The sequence below is a fragment of the Dermochelys coriacea genome, chromosome 1, assembly GCF_009764565.3.
Source record: "Dermochelys coriacea isolate rDerCor1 chromosome 1, rDerCor1.pri.v4, whole genome shotgun sequence".
In the NCBI taxonomy this organism is placed as follows: domain Eukaryota; kingdom Metazoa; phylum Chordata; order Testudines; family Dermochelyidae; genus Dermochelys; species Dermochelys coriacea.
In genome coordinates, this window is record NC_050068.2 from 260,277,182 (window position 1) to 260,301,615 (window position 24,434).

The window sequence follows — 24,434 nt, forward strand, 5'->3', positions numbered from 1 at the left end:
AATAAATTTGTTAATCTCTAAGGTGCCACAAGTACTCCTTTTCTTTTTGCAGATACAGACTAACATGGCTGCTACTCTGAAACATCTCATTCTAGATGATCAAATGCCAATCTCACTCCTACATCCCATCAGGATCCTCAAACCAGGTGAAGATAGGTATTCCCCTGCCTGTGTCACCTGCAAGGCCCAATCCAGCAGATGTGCTCAAATCACACCTTCCCAATCTAGGTCCATTCAAGAGGAGGAGATGGTGGTGACAATGCCCTTATAAATTTTAGATCAGTGGTTAAAGCACTCCTCCAGGATGTGAGAGATCCAGGTTAAATTCCACCCTTTGTCTGATGAGGAGAAAGGAGTTGAACAGGAGTCTCCCACTTCCCAGAATAGCACCCTTATGTGTCTCCCTCAATCTCTCCTGTTGAAGCTGTTGCCGTTTGGATACATAAACTCCCCAGTAGGACGCCCCACTGCACAGAATATGTTACCTCGACATGGCATACCTACAGTATACATTGCAAGCCAGAGGCAGTCACAGGTAACTGAACTCATTAGGTCTAATTCTCATTTACACTAAGGCTGCTTTACCCCATTTTGACAGTTTAAAGAGGTCTTAAAGTGGATGTAAATGCAGTTCACACCCACTGGAAGGTGCCTTTATTTTGCCAGAGTGATGTAAAAGGACTTTAGTGTAAATGAGAATCAGGCCAAGATTAGCACTATGCCAGAAAACTATTAAGAAAGTTTGAAAGCCAGATATGGGATATAGTATCTTGGGTTATACATGAAATTAGATGCTTAGCTATCATTCTTCTTGTTCACATGCACAGAATTTAAATGACCATTAGATTTGGGAGTCAGGAAGGAATTCTTCACCTCCATTTCTGGGCATACTGGTAAGAATCTCCCAGAAGAAGTCACCTTTCTCTGGAGCACTGAGCCAGGATCATCCATTAGGGTTAGGTAGCTATACCTGAGCTATCAATTTCCTGTGATTCGAGGAAGGTAAGTCACTGTGAGTTATACACACTGTATACATCTATGCTGCAACTAATTTAATTTTAAGATTATTTTTTAAATCAATGTTGTTTCCCTCCAGATAATTGGGGGTGGGAGAGAGACAGAAGGCTTGTCTACACTTGAAATGCCACAGTGGCACAGCTGCACCACCATAGAGTTTCAGCGTAGACACTACTTATGGTGAAGGAAGGTGTTCTCCCATTGGCATAGGTAAGCCACCTCCCTGAGATGTGGTAGCTACATCAATGCAAGAATTCTTCTACTGCCTACACCCGGGCTAAATTGACTTAAATATGTCACTCAGGGTTATGGACTTTTCACATCCTTGAGTGACATAACTGGGTCAACCTAACTTTTTCATGTAGACCAAGCATTAATCATAACAAAGATTTTGGGACAATATCCATACATGTCTATTTGGAGACAACATTACAATGTTAGGAAAAGCAAACCAGTGTCGGTGTAATAATGGATGGCTTGTAAAGCCTGAATTTGTTAGACTGGATAATTATGCTATTGTCTTTTATATCATCCTGACTGTCTTTTTCATTTATTTTGGCTAGAATAAATTACCTGTTAAATCTGATTTAACTAGATTAAGAACACTCAGTTCTCTGGTGTCGTTCACTTGAGAACTGCTCAGGGTCCTAAGGATTTGAGAGATGGATCAGCAGGACATGTGTCTCTGGAGCATTAGAAGTGTTTCTGAAAGGGGAATAGTTTGTATCTTCTGTCTGATGAGAGGAAAAAGGAGAGATCAGCAAGTATGGGGTCACACGAGGATATACTCATCTTCAGTTCCCCAATACAATTTACTAAGAAACTAGTCTGAATGTTAAAACCCTATCAGCCAAGAAATAAATCAAACTGAAACTCCAGCCTCTACACATTTATGGTGTTTAGATATTACAGCACATATGGTCTATAAATATCAAGTCCTATCTGAAGATGTTACAGTGCCTCAGAGCAGTATGTCTGCCATCAGGTGACCATACATTAGAGCAGCGGTTTTCAACCTCTGGTCTGTGGACCCCTGGAGATCTTCAGACTATGTCTAGGGGTACGTCTACACTGGCAGAGTTACAGCATCAGCAGGTACAGCACGGCTTAGAGAGCACTGAAGGGAAACTGGTGTTGTGTGTTCACACTGTCAGCTGCCTGCACAATAGCATGTTCACACTTGCAGCACTTGCAGCGGTATTCGGAGCGGTGCACTCTGGGCAGCTATCCCACAGAGCATCTCTTCCTCTTCTGCTGCTAAGAGCTGTGGGAAGGCGAAGGGGGTTGTGGGGCATCCTGGGTCCTGTCCCAATGATCCATGATGCATTGCTTCGCATCCCAGCAATCCCTGTGCTTCTGTCCACATTTGGCACCATCTTTCAGCGGTTTGTGTACTGCGCGCCCTGCCTCTTCAGTCTGCAGGAATATATCCTGAACTGTTGACCAGTATGCTGCTCACTCTGACTAACACATCACGAGTGGCAGTGGAGTTATTCCTTAAACAACAAAGGCAAGACGAGTGTGACATTGATCTCGCCACGCGTAATAGCTACGACACGAGATTGCTTGTGGCATTCATGGAGGTGATGAACACAGTGGAATGCCACTTTTGGGCTGGGGAAAGAATTACTGAGTGGTGGAATCACATCGTCATGCATGTTTGGGATGACGAGAAGTGTCTGCAGAACCTTTGGATACAGAAAGCCATATTCATGGGACTGTGTGATGAGCTTGCCCCAGCCCTGTGACACAAGGACATGAGAATAAGAGCTGCCCTGCCATTGGAGAAGTGCGTGGCAATAGCACTGTGGAAGCTGGACTCTCCAGACTGCTACCGATCATTCGCTAACCAGTTCGGAATGGGAAAGTCAACCGTTGGACTCATGTTGACGGAAGTGTGCAGGGCCATTAATCGCATCCTGGTCTGAAAGACTGTGACTCTGGGCAATGTGCATGACATTGTGGATGGCTTTGAACAAATGAACTTCTCTAACTGCAGAGGGGCAATAGATGGCATGCATATTCCAATTCTGGCACCGGATCACCTAACCACCGAGTTCATTAATGAGAAGGGATATTTCTCAGTGGTTCTCCAGGCTCTTGTGGATCACCATGGGCATTTCATTGACATTAATGCAGGCTGGTCCTGAAAGGTGCATGACGCATGCATCTTTTGGAACACTGGTCTGTTCAGGAAGCTACAAGCAGGGACTTTCTTCCTGGACCAGAAGATCACCGTAAGGGAAGTCAAAATACCCATTGTGATCCTGGGAGACCCCGCCTACCCCTTAATGCCGTGGCTTATGAAACCATACACAGGGCACCTTGACAGCAGCAAGGAGTGGTTCAGCAACAGGCTGAACAAGTGCAGAATAGCTGTTGAGTGTGCTTTTGGCTGTTTAAAGGCCCGCTGGTGCTGCCTGTATGGGAGGCTAGACCTGGCCAATGACAATATTCCTATGCTTAGAGCCATATGCTGTATGATCCATACTATTTGTGAAGGGAAGGGTGAAAACTTCACTCAGGGCTGAATCGCTGAGGCTCAGCGACTAGAGGCTAAATTTGAACAGCCACAGACCAGGGGTATTAGAGGGGCAGTGCATGGGGCCATGAGAATCAGGGATGCCTTGAGGCAGCAATTTGAAGCTGAAAGCCACTAATATTTGTTACTATGCTCAGGAGTACAGTGCTTGTAATGCTAGGAGGTGATTGTGATTGGTGCAGACAATGCACTATGAAGGTGTAAGAAAATTGCCTGTTGCTTTGCAGTGCTCTTTTTGCTTTCAATTAATGGAATAAAGATCACTTTTAAACCAAAACAATTTTTTTATTAAAAAACAACAACTGGAGTACAGAGACAAACAAAAAAATACTTCAGCACTGAGAGGGATGGGGGAAGGGAAGATCCTAGGAGGAGGTGGGGTCCCGGGATGGTTAAAGATTTGTGTATGTCCAGGGATCATATCCAACCTTCTTTGGAGTACAGTGCAGTGGGTACTGTGCTTCAGCAGGGCCAAACTGCAGAGGGACTGGTGTTGAGTGCAGTGGGTACTGGGAGTCCACAAGACTGGACTGTGATAGGGCAGGAATGGAATGCAGCGGGTACTGACTGAAGCCAGGAGGTTGAGAAGCGTGTGTTTGCAATGTCTAGGGGGTGTATGGGAAAGAGTTTTGCAACAGCGGCTTCAAGGGAGTGCAGGCACAGAGCTGCTCAGTTTGCAGTGCTAGTAGTGTCTGGGGCATGTCCGATTGGCGCTCCATAATGTTTAAGAGCTGCTCCATGGCTTTGTTCTGGTGCACCGCATTTGCCTTTTGGTCCCTCTTCTCGCAGTCCCACCATTTCTTCAGTTCTTGTTTTTTGACCGCAGAGTGCATCATGACCGCACACAGAAAGTCCTCTTTAGTTCTTCATGGCCACTGATAACAAAGCAGGAGGCTGGGCTCCCAGGGTCATATCTGTGAAGCCAAAATGCAACATTTTACAGAAGCAGTATTGTTTGCAACACACAGACCACTGATTTAAAATACAGCCACTATTCACATATCTGTCACTAACTGGCTGACCCCAGTCAAGCACACATGAGCCACAAGACACCCAGAATGGTGAATAACTGCAGGGGCAGGGGAAATCAGTGTTCCAGGACCAGGGCCATCCTTACCCATATGCAAAGTACGCAGCTGCATAGGCCACCAGGAAATTTGCAGCACCAAATTTCCTGGTGCCCTGTACAGCTGCATGATGCTCCAGCCCCTGCTCCAGCTCGCCCAGCTCCACCCCTTCCCAGCCCCACCTCTTCCCGCCCCTGCTCTGCCCCAGCCTACCCCACACTCCCCTGAAGAGTGCAGCAGGGCTGGGCCTGCACTCACTGGTGGCGGGAAGTGCAGCAACCCAGCCCAGCCACACTGCTGGTGAGTGCTGGGGGGGGGTTCCCCCTGCCCCCCAAGCTAGCCCCTGCGGAGGCCTGGGGCCCGCTCCCCCCCCCCGCACAGAGGCCTGGAGCCAGACCTCCCACCCGCCACCCCTGACAGAGACCTGTCCCCCCGGGGAGGTCTGGGGCCAGTCCCCCTGTTCCCACCCCCCACAGAGGCCTGGGGCCCCACATCCCCATGGCGGGGCTGCATAGGGCCCCAGAATTGCTAGAGATGGCCCTGTCCAGGACCATATTGTACACTGGGCACGTGGCTCTTGGTGAGAGCCAGCACTGTAGGGGGGCCTTATAATCATTCCTGTCCCCACTTTTCCACAGGCTATGTTCATTATGGAAGATATCTCGCTGCTGAGGATGAGCAGGGAATCAAGGGAGGGTCTTCTCCAGGATTGCAGCTTCCGCCGTGGCCCTTATGCAGCTCGCCTGTGTGCAGCAATGGTCCCTTCCCCACCCCCTCCCCCCATGATGGCAGACTGGCATGGGAAAGTTACCTTTAATGGGGCAAGAAATAAAGCAGCTCTGCCAAAGAACCTGCGGCAGCAGATTGTCCAGGATCTCCATAAGAGTTTCCTGGAGATCTCTGAGGCAGATTCCTGTGAAGTGAGGAAGTCAAACAACACCCTGTTCCGATGCTCAGACTAGGCATGTGGTGGTATGCACATCATACACACACAAGCCTGCTTTCTGCAACCCTCCTGCCCCCAACAATGCGCTTCAGTGATTCCCAAAATCAAGGCCACTTACCAGGGGCCTCCTGTCCTGTTTGCGCTTTGCCAAGATCCGCCAGCTGTGACTGGCTAGTCTCCTCTGACCTCTGAGTCATCCTCTGCCTCTGGGTCCCTGTCCCCCTCCACATCCTCGTCCAAGATTTCCTCCTCCTGGCTCGGTCCACTCTCAACTGGCACATGAGCCACCGAAGTATCGACAGTGGCCTTTGCAGTGGAGGTGGAGTCACCACCGAGTATCGCAGGTAATTCTTTGTTTCAGAGTAGCAGCCGTGTTAGTCTGTATTCGCAAAAAGAAAAGGAGTACCCGTGGCACCTTAGAGACTAACAAATTTATTAGAGCATAAGCTTTCGTGAGCTACAGCTCACTTCATCGGATGCATCCGATGAAGTGAGCTGTAGCTCACGAAAGCTTATGCTCTAATAAATTTGTTAGTCTCTAAGGTGCCACAGGTACTCCTTTTCTTTTTAGGTAATTCTTTGTAGAACCGGCAGCTCATGGGTACAGCACCGGAGTGGCAGTTTGCCTCCCATGCCTTGTGGTAGGCATTCTGCAGCTCCTTCACTTTGATCCTGCACTGAAGTGTATCACAGTCATGGCCCCTTTCTGTCATGCATCATGAAATCTGTCCGTAAGTATCATTATTCCTATGGCCGGAGTGCAGCTGGGACTGGACAGCCACCTCTCCCCAAATGCTGATGGGGTCCAGCAGCTCGGTATTGCTCCAAGTGGGGGATTGCCTGGTGCGTAGAGCAGGCATGGCCACCTGGAAAGATGTGCTGAGACCACTGCACACATCACTGAGCAAATAGGAAGGGAACTTTCAAAATTCCCAAGGAATTTAAGGGGTGGGGATAACAGTTGGTCACCTGAGGGCAAGGCAGTAGAGTTCAAACCAATGACCAGGGAGGCGAGAACAGGCATTTTGGGACACCTCCCAGAGGCCTATTGCAGCGCTGTAATCACCACGATGTCTACACTGGCACCGCAGTGCTATAGCCCCGGCACAGAAAGCTGTACGCCTCTCAGGGTGGGGGTTTTTACAGCACTGCAACTGCGCAGGTTCTGCTCACTAAGTGGCTTGGCAGTGTGTACACCTTGGGAGTTACAACACAGAAAGCTGCTTTACTGCACAGAAATTTGCCAGTGGAGACGAGGCCTAAGATTTCCAAAGGGATTCAAACCTCCATGTGAAATTTTTAATTAAATGAAATGAAAAAAGGTTGAGAACCACTGCATTAGCGCAAATGTAAGAGTGGCATCTCCCCTTGGTAATCAGCAGCTGGACTTGCTGTGCATGTAAGTCTTTAATGTTACAGCGGAGCAATGGTTCTCATTGGAACCCTTGTTAAGGTCCCCAGGCAATTGTTGCATCAGGTCCCCACGCAATAGTTGCATCAGGTGGACCAATCTGAAACTCCCATGCCCATATGAGCTGGTATAATCTGCTGTCTGTTGGAAGTCATTCTTTGCATAGATACCACATTGCACTTTGCTCATTCCCACAGTGACCAAGAATTGCAGCACTTCTGGTCTTCTGTTGATGTATCTGGACAGCATGAGATCTTGTATATTATATAGACTGCATGTAAAACACTGGAAAACTTAGGATGACAAGAAGAGTGAAAGGTGAAGCAGCAGACTGAATATTGTACGTCTCTTGGCTTTGGTTGGTTTGTATTGTGTCAACTTGACCATTCATGTCTTGTAACTTTGCATTCAACAAGCAAAAATATCTTGGATTGTTTTTCCATGATATCAAACATTGGCTTATGTACTCTGTCTTCCAAGTGCCAGTTCTGTTCAAATGAAACTTGCAGCATTTAGGAGGATTTTCTGAGCAGGATTAACTCCTGGCAATATTAATTAAACACAAGTCCTCCCTTACTTTCATTTTATAATTTAACAAAATTTTATGTGGACTTATTTACTCATGGATGGATAGCCTTGATGCTTTTTAGATTCTCATGTATAATATAGATAAAGGCAGGACTCAAACCTCTGAAAATAACTGTACCTGTAGGCCATCTTTCTCCATTTGTTGGCGTAGAGCCACATTGGTTTAGTTCAAACCAGGGTACAGTCACCTTATTCACATGTTATTTCACTGTGGATACCATCTGACAATTCAGTCTGAAAGGAATGATCAGCCTGAACATTGGGGATTTTTTTTTTAAAACACAGCCCAATTTAAAGAATCAGCTTCTTCCTTTTTCCTATATATGTTGTACAGTTTGGATGAATTTCAATAGTCTCAAAACTGAAGACTGACAGTACTGTCTGGAGTCAAGCATAACGCCACACTGGTGTGCTACTACTCCCTCTCCCTCACCTCTACCAGTGTGTTTCAATACTGATCGCTACAGGATTCCTGTTATTCCAGTTTTGCCATCTTGACCTTGGTTCTGCTAATGTACCTAAATTCTTACTCACTGCACCCTTTCCTATTTAAGTCCCTATATCCTTGCACTGCTCTGCTTGTTCCATAACACTGACAGGCAGCATTTCTTGCTGTTCCAGTACTAGTACCCTCCATACATCTCTGCCAATGCACCTCAGTGCTGACCTACAGCACCCCTTTGCTATTCCAATTCTGGGTCCCCTATGGACTTTTATCAAATTACCAGCATTATCCCCTGATATTTCAGTCCTGAGAAAGATTATTAATCATACCATGCCATGCAAAATGGGGTGGAGATTGTCTGAGAAGAAGACATGTTCGCTAGTAAATACGTTAGAATACCACAAAACCCCAAAGTCCATTTCATTTGAGATTGACAAATGAAAGGGTAGTGCAGAAAGATCCATCATTTTGCTCCTGCAAACTTTGCTTCCTCTCTTGTCTCTTAAGCCCTTCATCCCTACATTCTGCAGTGTAATCTTTTCAGATTGTTTACTGAAATGCAAAGCCCACCCGCAGAGCTGGCTAAAGTATTGGCACATGTAAATTTGCAGTTTAAGCCTGAGGTGCTTACATTGAAGTTTGACTGAATCAGGAAGCTCTGGTATGGGCTCAGAGGCAGACATTGTTGGTAAACAGTCCTTGGTAGTTGTCTTCTTAGGCAATAGCATTGCATAGGAGGTCCGCTGCCTAGTTCTACGTGCTATCTCACGTTCATTATGTAGCAATTGGTCATCTGTTAACAAGGCACTGACTTGCTTAGACTTTTCTCTGATGTGATAACCTGTTGAAGTAATTAGGTTTAGTTTAAAGAAAAGAAATACTTGGTAAATATGTTAGAAAGCCACCATCCCATTCTGTAATGAGGGACAACTGCATATATCATGGGCCCCAGCAACTACAGAAAAGTGCAAAGTGGCTAAGGATGCTGAGCTGTTTATAACCATAGAACAATAAGCCAAAAACACAAGATCTCAGAAAGCAGTTGTCTTTAGTAGACTTACTTTGTAAGCAGCTGACAAGAGGTTAAGACACTGCATGTGTGGTTCATAAACTGAAGTATGTTTTTAGGTTAAGGTCTTTGAGGTATTTCCTCCCTTTATTTCTTCCAAGGACCAGCTTTGTAGCATCCCATTATTCTGGCTAAATGCTATTAGCAGGATGCTATTCCTTTGGTCAGAGAAGTGTTCAAACAGAATTCCTCCTTGCCTCTTTGGTGCATTAGTGTATTGTCTCTGTCAGGCCTTGCCAGTCCATGAGCTCTGAGCCTTCTGTATGGCAGTGCAAAACACTGCCACCAGTAGGCTGGCACAAGTATGTAGAGTTTTTCTAATAAATTTGGCTATGGTTGTGTGTAGTAACAAGGGAGTATTAGTGTCAATGTGAGTTATAGGGAACAAAGAAAGAGGCTGAAGTGCTTTTCATCTTCAATCTCTAGAAAAGATTGTCAAGCCCAAAAATGCTAGGGTCCAAGGAAGATGTGAAGGATTAAAGATCTCTTTCAGAAGAGATATCATTATCTTATCAAAATGAATTTGTCTAGAGAGGGAAAAAGACACACTTTTTTGATATTCTTCTAAAAAATCTACTGTGTTTAGCATGTGTTTAAACCATAGGTGCCGACTTCTTCTGGCGCCAGTGGGTGCTCGACCCCCATGTGCCCCCAGTCCCGCCCTGACTCCACCCCTGCCCTGCCCCCTCCCACACCCATTCCAACCGCTTCCCCAAATCCCCACCCCGCCTCCTCCCCTGAGTGCGCCATGTTCCCGCTCCTCCCTCCTAAAGCTTGCTACAGCTGTTTGGCGGCGGCAAGCACTGGGAGGTAGGCGGAGGAGCGGGGACAAGGTGCGCTCAGGGGAGGAGGCAGAGGTGAGGTGAGATGAGGTGAGGCAGGGAGCTTGAATGCTGGTGGTGCAGAGCACCCACTAATTTTTCCCCGTGGGTGCTCCAGCCCTGGAGCACCCAAGGAGTCGGTGCCTACGTGTGAAACAACATCCCCAAACTACCAGCTGTAATGGAGTCAGTTAAATAAAGCTGTTAATTCTGCTTAGGAGATTCACAGGTCTGAATTCACTGAGGGGCTGGTACAGCAATGAAACTGAAAGGTGCATCAAATTCACTGTTTGAAATAGTTATCAGAGAAACAAACATAGAGACGACTGTATGTCATGATGATCCTTCTTATACTGGCAGGACCCTGGGAGGTGGAAGAGACATGGGAGTGTTGCTCCTCTTTCTGGTTTTTTGAGTGTGGAACCTTAACACGTGACTGAATCCCTCTGTTGGCAGGTATCAGGCATTGGTACTCCATGTCTTCTGTGTTTATAGATCTATCTTACTGAAGCACACATAATGATAAGAATCCAGTGTTAAGATGTCCTACTAATGTATATTACTCTCTCTCCCCCCATAACTGCTTCAAACATTGAATTTGATAGCTCCTCTAATCTCAAAGTTGTATGACCCACCAAGTGAATTCTGTCCTTGGATTCTCCTAAATAGAGTGACCAGCTTTATTTAATTTATTGTATTTGAAGCTGATAGTTTCAGGATGTTTCAGAGTAGCAGCCGTGTTAGTCTGTATTCGCAAAAAGAAAAGGAGTACTTGTGGCACCTTAGAGACTAACAAATTTATTAGAGCATAAGCTTTCGTGAGCTACAGCTCACTTCATCGGATGCATTTGGTGGAAAAAGCAGAGGAGAGATTTATATACACACACACAGAGAACATGAAACAATGGGTTTATCATACACACTGTAAGGAGAGTGATCACTTAAGATGAGCCATCACCAGCAGCAGGGGGGGGAAGGAGGAAAACCTTTCATGGTGACAAGCAGGTAGGCTAATTCCAGCAGTTAACAAGAATATCAGAGGAACAGTGGGGGGTGGGGTGGGAGGGAGAAATACCATGGGGAAATAGTTTTACTTTGTGTAATGACTCATCCATTCCCAGTCTCTATTCAAGCCTAAGTTAATTGTATCCAGTTTGCAAATTAATTCCAATTCAGCAGTCTCTCGTTGGAGTCTGTTTTTGAAGCTTTTTTGTTGAAGTATAGCCACTCTTAGGTCTGTGATCGAGTGACCAGAGAGATTGAAGTGTTCTCCAACTGGTTTTTGAATGTTATAATTCTTGACGTCTGATTTGTGTCCATTCATTCTTTTACGTAGAGACTGTCCAGTTTGGCCAATGTACATGGCAGAGGGGCATTGCTGGCACATGATGGCATATATCACATTGGTAGATGCACAGGTGAACGAGCCTCTGATGGTGTGGCTGATGTGATTAGGCCCTATGATGGTATCCCCTGAATAGATATGTGGACAGAGTTGGCAACGGGCTTTGTTGCAAGGATAGGTTCCTGGGTTAGTGGTTCTGTTGTGTGGTGTGTGGTTGCTGGTGAGTATTTGCTTCAGATTGGGGGGCTGTCTGTAAGCAAGGACTGGTCTGTCTCCCAAGATCTGAGAGAGCGATGGCTCGTCCTTCAGGATAGGTTGTAGATCCTTGATGATGCGTTGGAGGGGTTTTAGTTGGGGGCTGAAGGTGATGGCTAGTGGCGTTCTGTTGTTTTCTTTGTTGGGCCTGTCCTGTAGTAGGTGACTTCTGGGTACTCTTCTGGCTCTGTCAATCTGTTTCTTCACTTCAGCAGGTGGGTACTGTAGTTGTAGGAATGCATGATAGAGATCTTGTAGGTGTTTGTCTCTGTCTGAGGGGTTGGAGCAAATGCGGTTATATCGTAGCGCTTGGCTGTAGACAATGGATCGAGTGGTATGATCTGGATGAAAGCTAGAGGCATGTAGGTAGGAATAGCGGTCAGTAGGTTTCCGATATAGGGTGGTGTTTATGTGACCATCGCTTATTAGCACCGTAGTGTCCAGGAAGTGGATCTCTTGTGTGGACTGGTCCAGGCTGAGGTTGATGGTGGGATGGAAATTGTTGAAATCATGGTGGAATTCCTCAAGAGCTTCTTTTCCATGGGTCCAGATGATGAAGATGTCATCAATGTAGCGCAAGTAGAGTAGGGGCATTAGGGAACGAGAGCTGAGGAAGCGTTGTTCTAAGTCAGCCATAAAAATGTTGGCATACTGTGGGGCCATGCGGGTACCCATCGCAGTGCCGCTGATTTGAAGGTATACATTGTCACCAAATGTGAAATAGTTATGGGTCAGGACAAAGTCACAAAGTTCTGCCACCAGGTTAGCCGTGACAGTATCGGGGATACTGTTCCTGACGGCTTGTAGTCCATCTTTGTGTGGAATGTTGGTGTAGAGGGCTTCTACATCCATAGTAGCTAGGATGGTGTTTTTAGGAAGATCACCAATGGACTGTAGTTTCCTCAGGAAATCGGTGGTGTCTCGAAGATAGCTGGGAGTGCTGGTAACGAAGGGCCTGAGGAGGGAGTCTACATAGCCAGACAATCCTGCTGTCAGGGTGCCAATGCCTGAGATGATGGGGCGTCCAGGATTTCCAGGTTTATGGATCTTGGGTAGCAGATAGAATACCCCAGGTCCAGAGACAAACACCTACAAGATCTCTATCATGCATTCCTACAACTACAGTACCCACCTGCTGAAGTGAAGAAACAGATTGACAGAGCCAGAGAGTACCCAGAAGTCACCTACTACAGGACAGGCCCAACAAAGAAAACAACAGAACGCCACTAGCCATCACCTTCAGCCCCCAACTAAAACCCCTCCAACGCATCATCAAGGATCTACAACCTATCCTGAAGGACGAGCCATCGCTCTCTCAGATCTTGGGAGACAGACCAGTCCTTGCTTACAGACAGCCCCCCAATCTGAAGCAAATACTCACCAGCAACCACACACCACACAACAGAACCACTAACCCAGGAACCTATCCTTGCAACAAAGCCCGTTGCCAACTCTGTCCACATATCTATTCAGGGGATACCATCATAGGGCCTAATCACATCAGCCACACCATCAGAGGCTCGTTCACCTGTGCATCTACCAATGTGATATATGCCATCATGTGCCAGCAATGCCCCTCTGCCATGTACATTGGCCAAACTGGACAGTCTCTACGTAAAAGAATGAATGGACACAAATCAGACGTCAAGAATTATAACATTCAAAAACCAGTTGGAGAACACTTCAATCTCTCTGGTCACTCGATCACAGACCTAAGAGTGGCTATACTTCAACAAAAAAGCTTCAAAAACAGACTCCAACGAGAGACTGCTGAATTGGAATTAATTTGCAAACTGGATACAATTAACTTAGGCTTGAATAGAGACTGGGAATGGATGAGTCATTACACAAAGTAAAACTATTTCCCCATGGTATTTCTCCCTCCCACCCCACCCCCCACTGTTCCTCTGATATTCTTGTTAACTGCTGGAATTAGCCTACCTGCTTGTCACCATGAAAGGTTTTCCTCCTTCCCCCCCCCTGCTGCTGGTGATGGCTCATCTTAAGTGATCACTCTCCTTACAGTGTGTATGATAAACCCATTGTTTCATGTTCTCTGTGTGTGTGTATATAAATCTCTCCTCTGCTTTTTCCACCAAATGCATCCGATGAAGTGAGCTGTAGCTCACGAAAGCTTATGCTCTAATAAATTTGTTAGTCTCTAAGGTGCCACAAGTACTCCTTTTCTTTTCAGGATGTTGTTTCTGTTAACTGGGATGTCCAGGCACTGCAAACTGACATTACATAAGTCAGTCAGTGGATTTCCACTGGGTTTGTTCTGTGATTTGACCTGCATACCACCATAGTTTTAAACAGTGATGAGATTGAGACACTTTCTCCTTTGTTGAGACAGCTGTGAGAGCACCACTGAAATGCTGATTGTCATGCGACAGTTCTAGTTTTCATAAATCTGAGTCCCATGACCCTCAGATTCTTGTAGTATGATTAAATGGTCTTGAATTTATTTAATCTCATTCTCATAGCAATATGAAATGAAGCAACATCATTATGCACTGCTGCAACATCATTACATGAAAACTGAGCTATAGCAGTGTCATGATTTAGCATCATGGTGTGATCATTTTGTCCTGCAGGACAGATACAAATAGTTGGCATTTCAAAGCTAGTAGGAGCAGTATTAAGCTTTTATCAGCTGGAATTCACTTTTACATACATCACATGGGAACATGAATTGCCCGGTGTGACAGGTCCATCACTGCCAATAATTCATCTAATTTACTATTTACTAATTTATGGTAAAGTGGATGCATGGTTGGGTCTCAGAAACAACAGCCAGTAGCTTCATCTACCAGCTCATGCTGCTCTCAGCAGTGCTGCATTCTTACTAATAATTTAATCTTGTCTTTGAAGTTCAACTCCTAGCAGTTTGCCTCCTTTTTCTCATTTTCTTTCACTTCTGTTTAAAATTATAATGGTCCATTTCAACAAAATTAACTGTAATTTCATGGATCAGCACATCAGGAATAAGTTTTATACATAATACTATAATCCATGTAGCTGTCTCCCCAAAAGCAAATTGACTTGATGAGCAATTCTGTTTCCTGTGTAAATAACCCTGGTTCTAATTAAGAGCTCTGTTATTTCCGGGGTTTTTTTTGGTTTTAGTATTTTCTGGCAATTTGTGAGTATGGCAATTTTTTTTAAAGGAAATGGTTACCAAATATAACATGAGGGTAATAATATAACCTAGCTTTTACATAGTACTTTTCATCAGTATATCTCAAAATACTTTACAAAGGAGGGTAAATATCATTATCTCCTTTTCACAGATGGGAAAACTGAGGTTCCAGGAGGTGAAGTGACTTGTCCAAGGTCACCCAGGAGGACAGTGGCTGAATCAGGTTTTCTGGGTTCCATCCAGTGTGTTATCTACTACGTCATACTGCCTCCCATAGTTAATTTTATTTATTTTTAACTAACCCCTCCCCCGTGCTTTTATCAATGTTTCATTCTTCATTACAGTATATTTAAACTGGCTTTTTTTTTAATTAATTTAGTCCTCATGGAAGTTTCCAGACTGATAAAACCTAACACAGGTAAGTCTTCTATTTATATGTACAACAGGTACATCATGAACAGTGACAGGACAAGATTCTTACATTGTCCCATCAATATGTCATCAGTAATACCCTGGAAAAATCACTTCTAGAACTAGATGATGGGAAGTCTGCTTATTGTGGCCTCTATTCAGTTTCACTGTCTCCCTGTTGAGGTTGCCAGCCAGTGGATCAATTAGTATGAAACTGGGTGGTTCTTTTTGTAATATGTACACTTTTCTACTATGAATTGGACTGCAACTTCCAATTTATTTCACAAAGGTCACTAAACATATATTGGAAGGTAAGAACTTTCAGTTGTTACCAACCTGTCCCAGACTGCATAGGTGCCAACTTTCCCTCTTTCCCATGGGGGCTCGATCCCTGCTCTGCCTCCATCCCCGCCCACTCCACTCCTTCCATGAGGCCCCATGGAGTCGGTGCCTATGCCAGACTGGAACTAGAGACCTAGAGATTATGATGATAATAAAGATAAAAGGCCACATATCCTAGTTCCCTATGCCATCAAATTCTCAAACTGACTTTACTTTCATTATTCCTGAGGTGGGCCAGTGTACTCAAGTTCTGATGGCAAACATGCCCAAAGGCAAACATCAAGTGTTTACTTCTAAATATGGTAAATTTCACTGGCATACTGACCTGAAATCTATTAGTCTAGCATGATCCAACCCTGCACTAATAACAAATTTAATTATATTATTGTAACCATTATTTAGTGGCTCAATAACTCTTAAGAACATAAGAACAGCCATACTGGGTCAGACCAATGGTCCATCTAGCCCAGTATCCTCTCTTCCGACAGTGGTCAATGCCAGGTGCTTCAGAGGGAATAAACAGAACAGGTAATCATCAAGTGATCCATCCCGTGTTGCCCTTCCCAGCTTCTGGCAAACAGAGGCTAGGGTCACTTCAGAGCATGGTTTTGCATCCCTGCCCATCCTGGCTAATAGCCATTGATGGGTCTATCCTCCATGAACTTCTTAACCAAGGCCTTTGATATGCCATATCAGGGCTAGATACTACATGCTGTAGTTCCTTCAGCATTTGCCTCTGAGTCACGGTACACATGGCATACTACTGAGGGTATATTTGTGCAGCAGCTGGAAGTGTGCTTCCTAGAACAGGTAGACAGCCATGTGTTAGCTCTGGTCAAGTTCGTACGCTAAAAATAGCTGTGGGCTAGCTGCCCAAGTACAATCCTGAATGACCCCGTGGGTACATGCTCAGATGGCTAGTCTGAGTTCCCACAGCCACACTGCTGTTTTTAGCACAACAGCGTGACAAAGTCAGGCCCCACGGCTGCAAGAGGGTCCTGAAAGGCCGATATATTAGCCCAGAAGGTTATAGGCCCTTTTTCCTACAAGCTGAGAAGGGATTACCTCAGGTCAATTAGGGACACCTGAATCCAATTAAGGGCTGCCTGGGGCCTTTAAAAACCTCTCCTCTGTGGAGAGAGAGACAAGCTTCTGCCAGGCTACTGTCAGCAGGGAAACAAGCTCTTCAAGGCTGAGAGGCTGTGCTCCTTCCCATAGGGGAACAGCCAAACCCAAGTGCCTGCTGGGGGAAGGACTGACACCCCAGGGCAAGCAACAGGATGGTACCCTGCCCCAGGGAGGAGGCAGGGAAAGTATCCCATTTTGTTTTTGTGTTTACGAGACTGTTTCCTTTTTGATTGGTGAAGGATCACCCCTTAGGCCGACTGTGGGGCCTACCCTGAAAACACAGCCAAAGGAGCACAGAAGGTGGAAGGCAAACACTGCCCAGAGTGGGGCTGATTTACCCCAGGCCTGCCATCGCCAGAGGGAGAAGTGCTAAGTCTGACAAGACGAAGGAGGTGCCTTGCCACAATAGCTTGAGCAGAACTAGCATGTGTCTGTCCACCAACACTGGGAAGCCCCCTTTCAGCTGCTACGTAGACATACCCTTCATGCCTTCAGAGGCACTGCACTGAGCAGCCATATCAGTTACACCACTGTCTTATTAATCTTATCTTCTGAGATTTGTAGCTACATCGTTGCTACCTCACAGTCTTCTCCCCTTAGGTTTCCGTATACTTTCAAGAGAATTTCTATGTGAAGTACTACACCCTCATATCTACAGTCTAACATATTTCAATATATATTTTATAGTCAGGTATTATGGTATACTCTTGCTTATTCTCATCTCACCATTTTTCAGAAATGGCATGTTAATCTTCTCCCAATTCCAAGCATTCCACCACACCCATATTTGCATTTAAACGTCTTTCAACAGTGCATAGGCACACGGGTTGAAATTCTGGCCTCTTCGACCTCAATAGTGCTGGGATTTCACCCTTTCTTTTTATTTGTGAGAGATGGGAGCATTTTTATATATCCCTTTCTTCACTACCATGGTAAATTGCTCCTCCATATCCCCTTCTTGTGCATTTTCTTTCAGTGCAGCCATAATTACTTGCTATAGTTTCCCCAGCAATTAGTTTAAATAATCCCCCCAAAAACCTTCTTAATTTTAATTGACAGGCCTTGTCAAGCAATATTTACCTTGATCCTTTCCAGCCTCATCTATATAATGAAAGTCCTTTAATGTCTGAATGTTAAAGAGCCCCTCTCGACAATGCTGTATGACTTTCTTTGATCCATTCTTGATGAGATAATCCAAGAGCATGAGGGATTTATACACATGCCTCCAGTTCTTTCCCTGGTCGTTCATCCTGTGCCATATCATGTTCATAATCTCCAAAAGAGAAACTGTATTGTATGTCAGGTCACTGATCTCTAACATTAGTGAACTAGAGGGACCCCATGGGTCATTAGAGGTTGCTTCCCTGACTTTGACCTCAGAATCAGAATAATTTTTCACAAAGTTCTTCATGTGCCTCCTGAGTGCCATGGAGATGACAGGTTGTTCAGTTGATAAAGTTGGTAAGAGATACCTGTGCTGCTGTCCCTGTCTCCACCTCAGCAAACCACAATGATTCTGCAAACAGAACAATACAAGGAACACATGTAACTTGTTATCCACTCGGCATTTTGGAGGAAGAGGGGAAGGCTGATATAATTATCAGTTTCTTAACAATAGGGGCCAGCCATGATTAGGAGCACTATGATTGCAATCATAGAGCATTACCTTCTGGTCATACCTAGCCCAAAAAGGAGACCCATCCTACTTGTCCCTAACCAGAAATATGGCAACTATGATTAATGGCCACAAGGGTGAGAATACAGTGAAGGGGATACTTAGGTTCTCCTTAGGAAAGACTGCAGTAGGGCAACAAACTGGAAGGAAGATGACCTGTGTTCTACTTCATGGCCTTGTTATTAATTTGCTGACCTTGGGCAAGACACTTAATCTCTCTGTACTTCAGTTTACTCATCTGTATAAGTGTTCAATATAGTTATTAGTGATCATTATTTATTATTAGGTGTTTGTCAAGAATAGTAAAGTCACTGGAGGTGGAAGAAGGGATAGAACATTTAATAATCCAGCAAACTTAACTAAAACTAGATCATACCTTCCATTGTTAAACCAGAGCTCCAGGTTGCTTGTATGGTGCCCCTGTAGTTAGTACTTTGCACACACATACAAGAGACTGGAGTTCAAATGCCAGATTCAGAATTGGGCCCGCAGAAGTTAAATTATACTGCCAGAGCATTGTATGCATGCAGGGAGGAAAAAAGAAAGGGTCTCATGTCACTCTGCAGCGACTCTTCTCTCTTCTGCTCCTCTAAATCAGAGAGGGAGGGTAGAGGAAGGAAAAACAGGGTTCCATTTGCCTGAGGACTGCTCTGCTAAACTGAATAGAGATTCTCTACTGATCATCTTGGATCTGTCAGCTTTCACAGCTGGCATACGCAACAGGGGGGTGTATTTTAGTTGAGGCAGTGATAGCATAAAAAGGGAACACAGCCTCCAAACAATTTAAACAAAGCCTGTAAATTGTCAATTCACAGCTTTATGAGATGAACCCATTCCCTTCCCTTCTTTTCATTAGTTATCATGAGAGTGGGTAAGTCTCTGTGCAGTTCACAACTGAGTCACCAGCAAAGGCTGTCATGATCATGTATCAAATTAATTTCAAGCCCTGACAAGTGCCCAGCCTCAATGAGGGAGACAATCTGTAATCAGATTTTATGCACACAAAAGTCAAAATATTAAAATTCATAACAAATGTGTTTGTTTTCCATCTTGCTTCCCCAAATCCACCAACACCTTTGTCCACTCCGACTTCTAGTTATTTTGATTGATTCATTCAATGTTGGATTTTTAACACAAGGAAGGGATAGGCATGAATCTGAAGCAAAACACCAAATGTCACCTTTTCAATTTTTAAAATAAAGAAGATAATTAACCTTTTTATCAAAGTATGCACAACTTCAAGTAAGTTGGATGGAAAATATATCGGTTTAATTAAGATATTGTAGAGGGCGATAGCTGCAAGTGCTGGGAACCTGGAGAGCAAAAAGAATCTTTCTGAGGAGAGTACTGCATAGCTTACAACTCCCTGCCTCTCTTTCTTGTTTGCACTTCAAATGGAGTCAATTTTTATCCTTCTCACTCCTGCAGAGAAAAAACTGATTTTATAGTATGTTTCAATGAAGCTATTAAAAATTTCAGTCATAGCAGGTGTCATAAACATACTGCTAAGGGTAGTCTAGAATTCCTCCTTACCTGTAAGGGGTTAAGAACTTCAAATAACCTGGTTGGCACCTGACCAAAAGGACCAATGTGGAAAGAAGATACTTTCAAATCTTGTGGGGGAGGCTTTGTTTTGGTGTGTTCTCTTGAGAAGCAGAGAAGTATCAAGTCAGAAAACTCCTTCTCCTATAAACCATCCTAAAAGTCTCTCAGATTATAAATTGTAAGTAAAAGCCAGGCAAGGCGTGTTAGATTATCTTTTGTTCTGCTTGTAAATTTTTCCTTTGCTGGAGGGAGATTTATTCCTGTTTTTTGTAACTTTAAAACTAAGCCTAGAGGAAGTTCTGCTGTGTTTTTGAATCTTTTGTTACCCTGTAAAGTTATTTTCCATCCTGATTTTACAGAGGTGATTTTTACCTTTTTTTAAATAAAATCCTTTTTTTAAAAACCTGACTGATTTCTCTATTGTCCTAAGACCCAGGGGTTTGGGTCTATGATCACTTTGTAACCAATTGGTTAGGATATTATTCTCAAGCCTCCCCAGGAAAGCGGGTGTAAGAGCTTGGGGGGATATTTTGGGGGAATAGAAACTCCAAGTGGTCCTTTCCCTGATTCTTTGTTAAATCACTTGGAGGTGGCAACATACCATCCAAGGGCAAAGAATTTGTGCTTTGGGGAAGTTTTAACCTAAGCTGGTAAAAAATAAGCTTAGCAGTTCTTTCATGAGGGTCCCCACATCTGTACCCTAGAGTTCAGAGTGGGGAGGGAACCCTGACATGGTGGTAGTGGTGGGATCATTTTGAACCAAAAGCACAGAATTTAGGATTTTAAAAGGCTTTTTTTCTCTCTCTCTCTCTCCCCTTTTGGCTGCTTGAGAAGCAGGGAGGTTTTTTTTAAAGCTGGGAGCACCTGGAGTGTTTTTTCTCTGCCTGAGGGCAGGGTAGTTAACCTCCTGCAGGGGAATTCACTTTTTTTTTATTTTTCTTTCTAGCTCTTGGGTTAGGCTAGATTAAACACAGAAAGGCTAGGATGGCTGACAGTGACATCCAAAAGAAATTAGAATTAGCCAGATTCGAAGCTCAAAAGAGACAAAAAGAACATGATAGACAGATGGAGGCAGAAAAATCTGCCCACAAGAAAGCTATGGAGGCCCAGAAGCATGCTCAGGAGGAGAGGGAAAGAGAGAGGAAGAATGAACTGGAGTTAGAGACAAAACACTTAGAGATGGAAAGGGCTAAGCAGAATATACCAGACAACCCTAGCAATCTTTCTCCAGGTATCGCTTCCTATCCCAAAAAGTTCCCTACCTACAAGGCAGGTGATGATACCGAGGCCTTCTTAGAAAATTTCAAAAGGGTCTGCCTTGGGTACAGCATATCTACAGATCAGTACACGGTGGAGCTGAGGCCACAGCTCAGTGGACCCTTAGCAGAGGTGGCGGCTGAAATGTCTAAGAAACACATGAACAGTTATGAACTTTTTTTTTAAAAAAAAAAAAAGCCAGACTCAGAGTGGGGCTAATACCCAAGCATGCCTATCGGCGGTTCAGAGCCCTAAAGTAGAAACCGGACATGGCATTTTCCTGACACACCTACCACATTGTAAAAAATTGGGATGCCTGGATATCAGGAGCCAGCGTTAAATCTCGGGAAGATCTGTCTTTCCTAATGCAAATGGAACAGTTCTTAGAGGGTGTTCCTGAGGAAGTAAAAAAGTATATCATAAATGGGAAGCCCAAAATTGTAATTGAGGTGGAGGAGATTGGAACCAAATGGGTGGAGGTGGCGGAAAAGAAAAAAACTAGTAGCAGTTGGAGTGGATATCAGAAGGGACAACCCAAGACAACACTCTATCGGCAGGGGCAGCCCAAGGCCCCACCTACATCCCAAGGAAAAACCCAAACACCTTATCATCACCCTACACCTGTCTCCAGCAACCCACCTCACCCCAGTGGCCAGTCAGCTGGACGATGTTTTAAATGTAATGAGCTGGGGCATGTGAAGGCCAACTGCCCCAAGAACCCCAACAGACTGGAGTTCATTACACCAGAGTCACACCAAAGGTCTTCAGGCCCAGATGCCTCCCAGAAACCCTCAGCGAAGGGAAACTGTGAGTGTTGGTGGGAAGAAGGTTATCGCGTAGAGGGACGCTGGAGCACAAGTGTTGGCTATCCACCAATCCTTAGTGGACCCCAACTTAATTAACCCAGAGTCTAAGTGATGATTCAACCCTTCAAGTCAAACTTTTTTGACTTGTCTACAGCCAAGTTGCCTGTCCAGTACAAGGGCTGGTTAGGAATGTGGACTTTTGCAGACTGTGATGATTATCCCATTCCCATGCTGCTGGGGGAAGACTTGGCCAACCATGTGAAGCTAGCCAAGAGGGTGGGAATAGTCACCCGCAGCCAGGTGAAGTGAGGTGTCACACCTAGCTCTGTTCCTGAGCCTTCAACAAGGGCCCAGTCTGTGTTACCAGAGACCCAGACTGAGGTGGTAGAACCAGACCCCATGCCAATGTCTGCGACAGCAGTAGTGGATCCAGGTGCAGAGACCCAGCCAGAGCCAGTCCCAAAACTGGAACTTGCAGAGCAACCAGTACCAGAACCATTGCCAGCACTGAGTCCAGTGCTTGCAACCCCTACAGCTCCAACACCAGAGGGCACCACTGAACCTGCACTGGCAGCAGCAGCAGATAACCCTACACAAGAGGCTCAGCCAGAGGCTGAAATACCACACAGTGCACCAGCGGAGGGCGGTTCACAGTCCACGGAAACAGCCCCATCACCTGCATCGCTTCCAGAGGGACCGAGCCCAGGTCCACAATCCAGTGAGGAACTGATGTCTCCAGCACCAAAGGAACAGTTCCAGGCTGAACAGGAAGCAGATGAAAGCCTTCAGGGAGCTTGGATGGTGGCACGGAGCAACCCACCGCCTCTTAGCTCTTCTAATCGATCCCGGTTTGTTGTAGAAAGAGGACTTTTATACAAGGAAACTCTTTCTGGTGGGCACCAGAAAGACTGGCATCCTCAGAGACAGTTGGTAGTTCCAACTAAGTACCGGGTAAAGTTCTTGAGCTTAGCCCACGATCATCCTAGTGGCCGTGCTGGGGTGAACAGGATCCAAGACCATTTGGGGAGGTCCTTCCACTGGGAGGGAATGGGCAAGGATGCTTCTACCTATGTCCAGTCTTGTGAGGTATGCCAAAAAGTGTAAAAACCCCAAGACCAGGTCAAAGCCCTTCTCCAGCCACTCCCCAGAATTAAGGTTCCATTTCAGCGAGTAGCTGTGAATATTCTGGGTCCTTTCCCAAAAAAGATACCAAGAGGAAAGCAGAACATACTGACTTTCATGGATTTTGCCACCCACTGGCTGTAAGCAGTAGCTCTAAGCAACACCAGGGCTAAAAGTGTGTGCCAGGCATTAACAGGCATTTTTGTAGGTTGGCCCTCCGACATCCTTACAGATTTGGAAACTAATTTCCTGGAAGAACCCATGAAAAGCCTTTGGGAAGCTCATGGGGTGAACCACTTGGTTGCCACCCGTTACCACCGTCAAACAAATGGCCTGGTGGAGAAGTTTAATGAAACTTTGGGGGCCATGATACGTAAATTCGTAAATGAGGACTCCAACAATTGAAACCTATTGTTGCAGCAGTTGGTCTTTGCCTACAGGGCTGTACCATATCCCAGTTTAGGGTTTTCACCATTTGAACTTGTGTATGGCCACGAAGTTAAGGGGCCATTACAGTTGGTGATGCAGCAATGGGAGGGGTTTACACCTTCTCCAGGAACTAACATTCTGGACTTTGTAAACACCCTCCGAAACACCCTCTGACCCTCTTTAGTTCTTGCTAAACAAAACCCTAAAAGATGCTCAAAAAGAGCAAAAGGCCTGGTATGATAAACATGCCAGAGAACCTTCCTTTAAAGTAGGAGACCAGGTCATGGTCTTGAAGGCAATCCAGATCCATAAAATGAAAGCGTCGTGAGAAGGGCCATTTACGGTCCAGGAACGCCTAGGAACTGTTAACTATCTCAGATCGTCCCCCACATCAAACCTAAAGCCTAAGGTGTACCATGTTAATTCTCTAAAGCCCTTTTATTCCAGAGAATTAAGGGTTTGTCAATTTACAGCCCAGGGAAGAGATGACTCTAAGTGGCCTAAAGGTGTCTACTACAAAGGAAAAAGTGATGGTGCCGTGGAAGAGGTGAACCTCTCAATGACCCTCGTATGTATGCAGCACCAGCAAATCAAGGAGCTGTGCACTAGCTTTGCGCCTATGTTCTCAGCCACCCCAGGATGGACTGAACGGGCAAGCCACTCCATTGACTCAGGTAATGCTCACCCATTTAGAGCCCAACCGTACCGGGTGTCTCTTCAAGCCAAAATTGCTATAGAACGGGAGATCCAGGACATGCTATAGATGGGTGTAATCCGCCCCTCTAACAGTGCATGGGCATCTCCAGTGGTTCTAGTTCCCAAACCAGATGGGGAGATATGTTTTTGAGTGGACTACCGTAGATAAATGCTGTAACTCGCCCAGATAACTATTCAATGCCACACACAAATAAGCTATTGGAGAAACTTGTACGTGCCCACTTCATCTTTACCTTAGACTTAACCAAGGGGTACTGGCAAGTACCGCTGGATGAATCTGCCAAGGAAAGTCAGCCTTCATCACCCATGTAGAGCTGTATAAATTTAATGTACTCCCTTTCGGGCTGCAAAATGCAC

General features: G+C 45.1%; 1 protein-coding gene across 1 annotated transcript in view; it reads right to left on the reverse strand.

The window, feature by feature from the left end:
* ENTHD1 (ENTH domain containing 1) overlaps positions 1-24,434 on the reverse strand; it is a 69,071-nt gene that overhangs the window by 44,555 nt on the left and 82 nt on the right. Inside the window, exons 2-4 of the mRNA XM_043507110.1 lie at positions 18,193-18,205; positions 17,607-18,042; positions 8,648-8,857 (exon numbers count right to left, since the gene is read on the reverse strand). Of these exons, the coding sequence (XP_043363045.1) occupies positions 8,648-8,857; positions 17,607-18,042; positions 18,193-18,205 (659 nt within the window). The remainder of the gene's footprint in view (positions 1-8,647; positions 8,858-17,606; positions 18,043-18,192; positions 18,206-24,434) is intronic.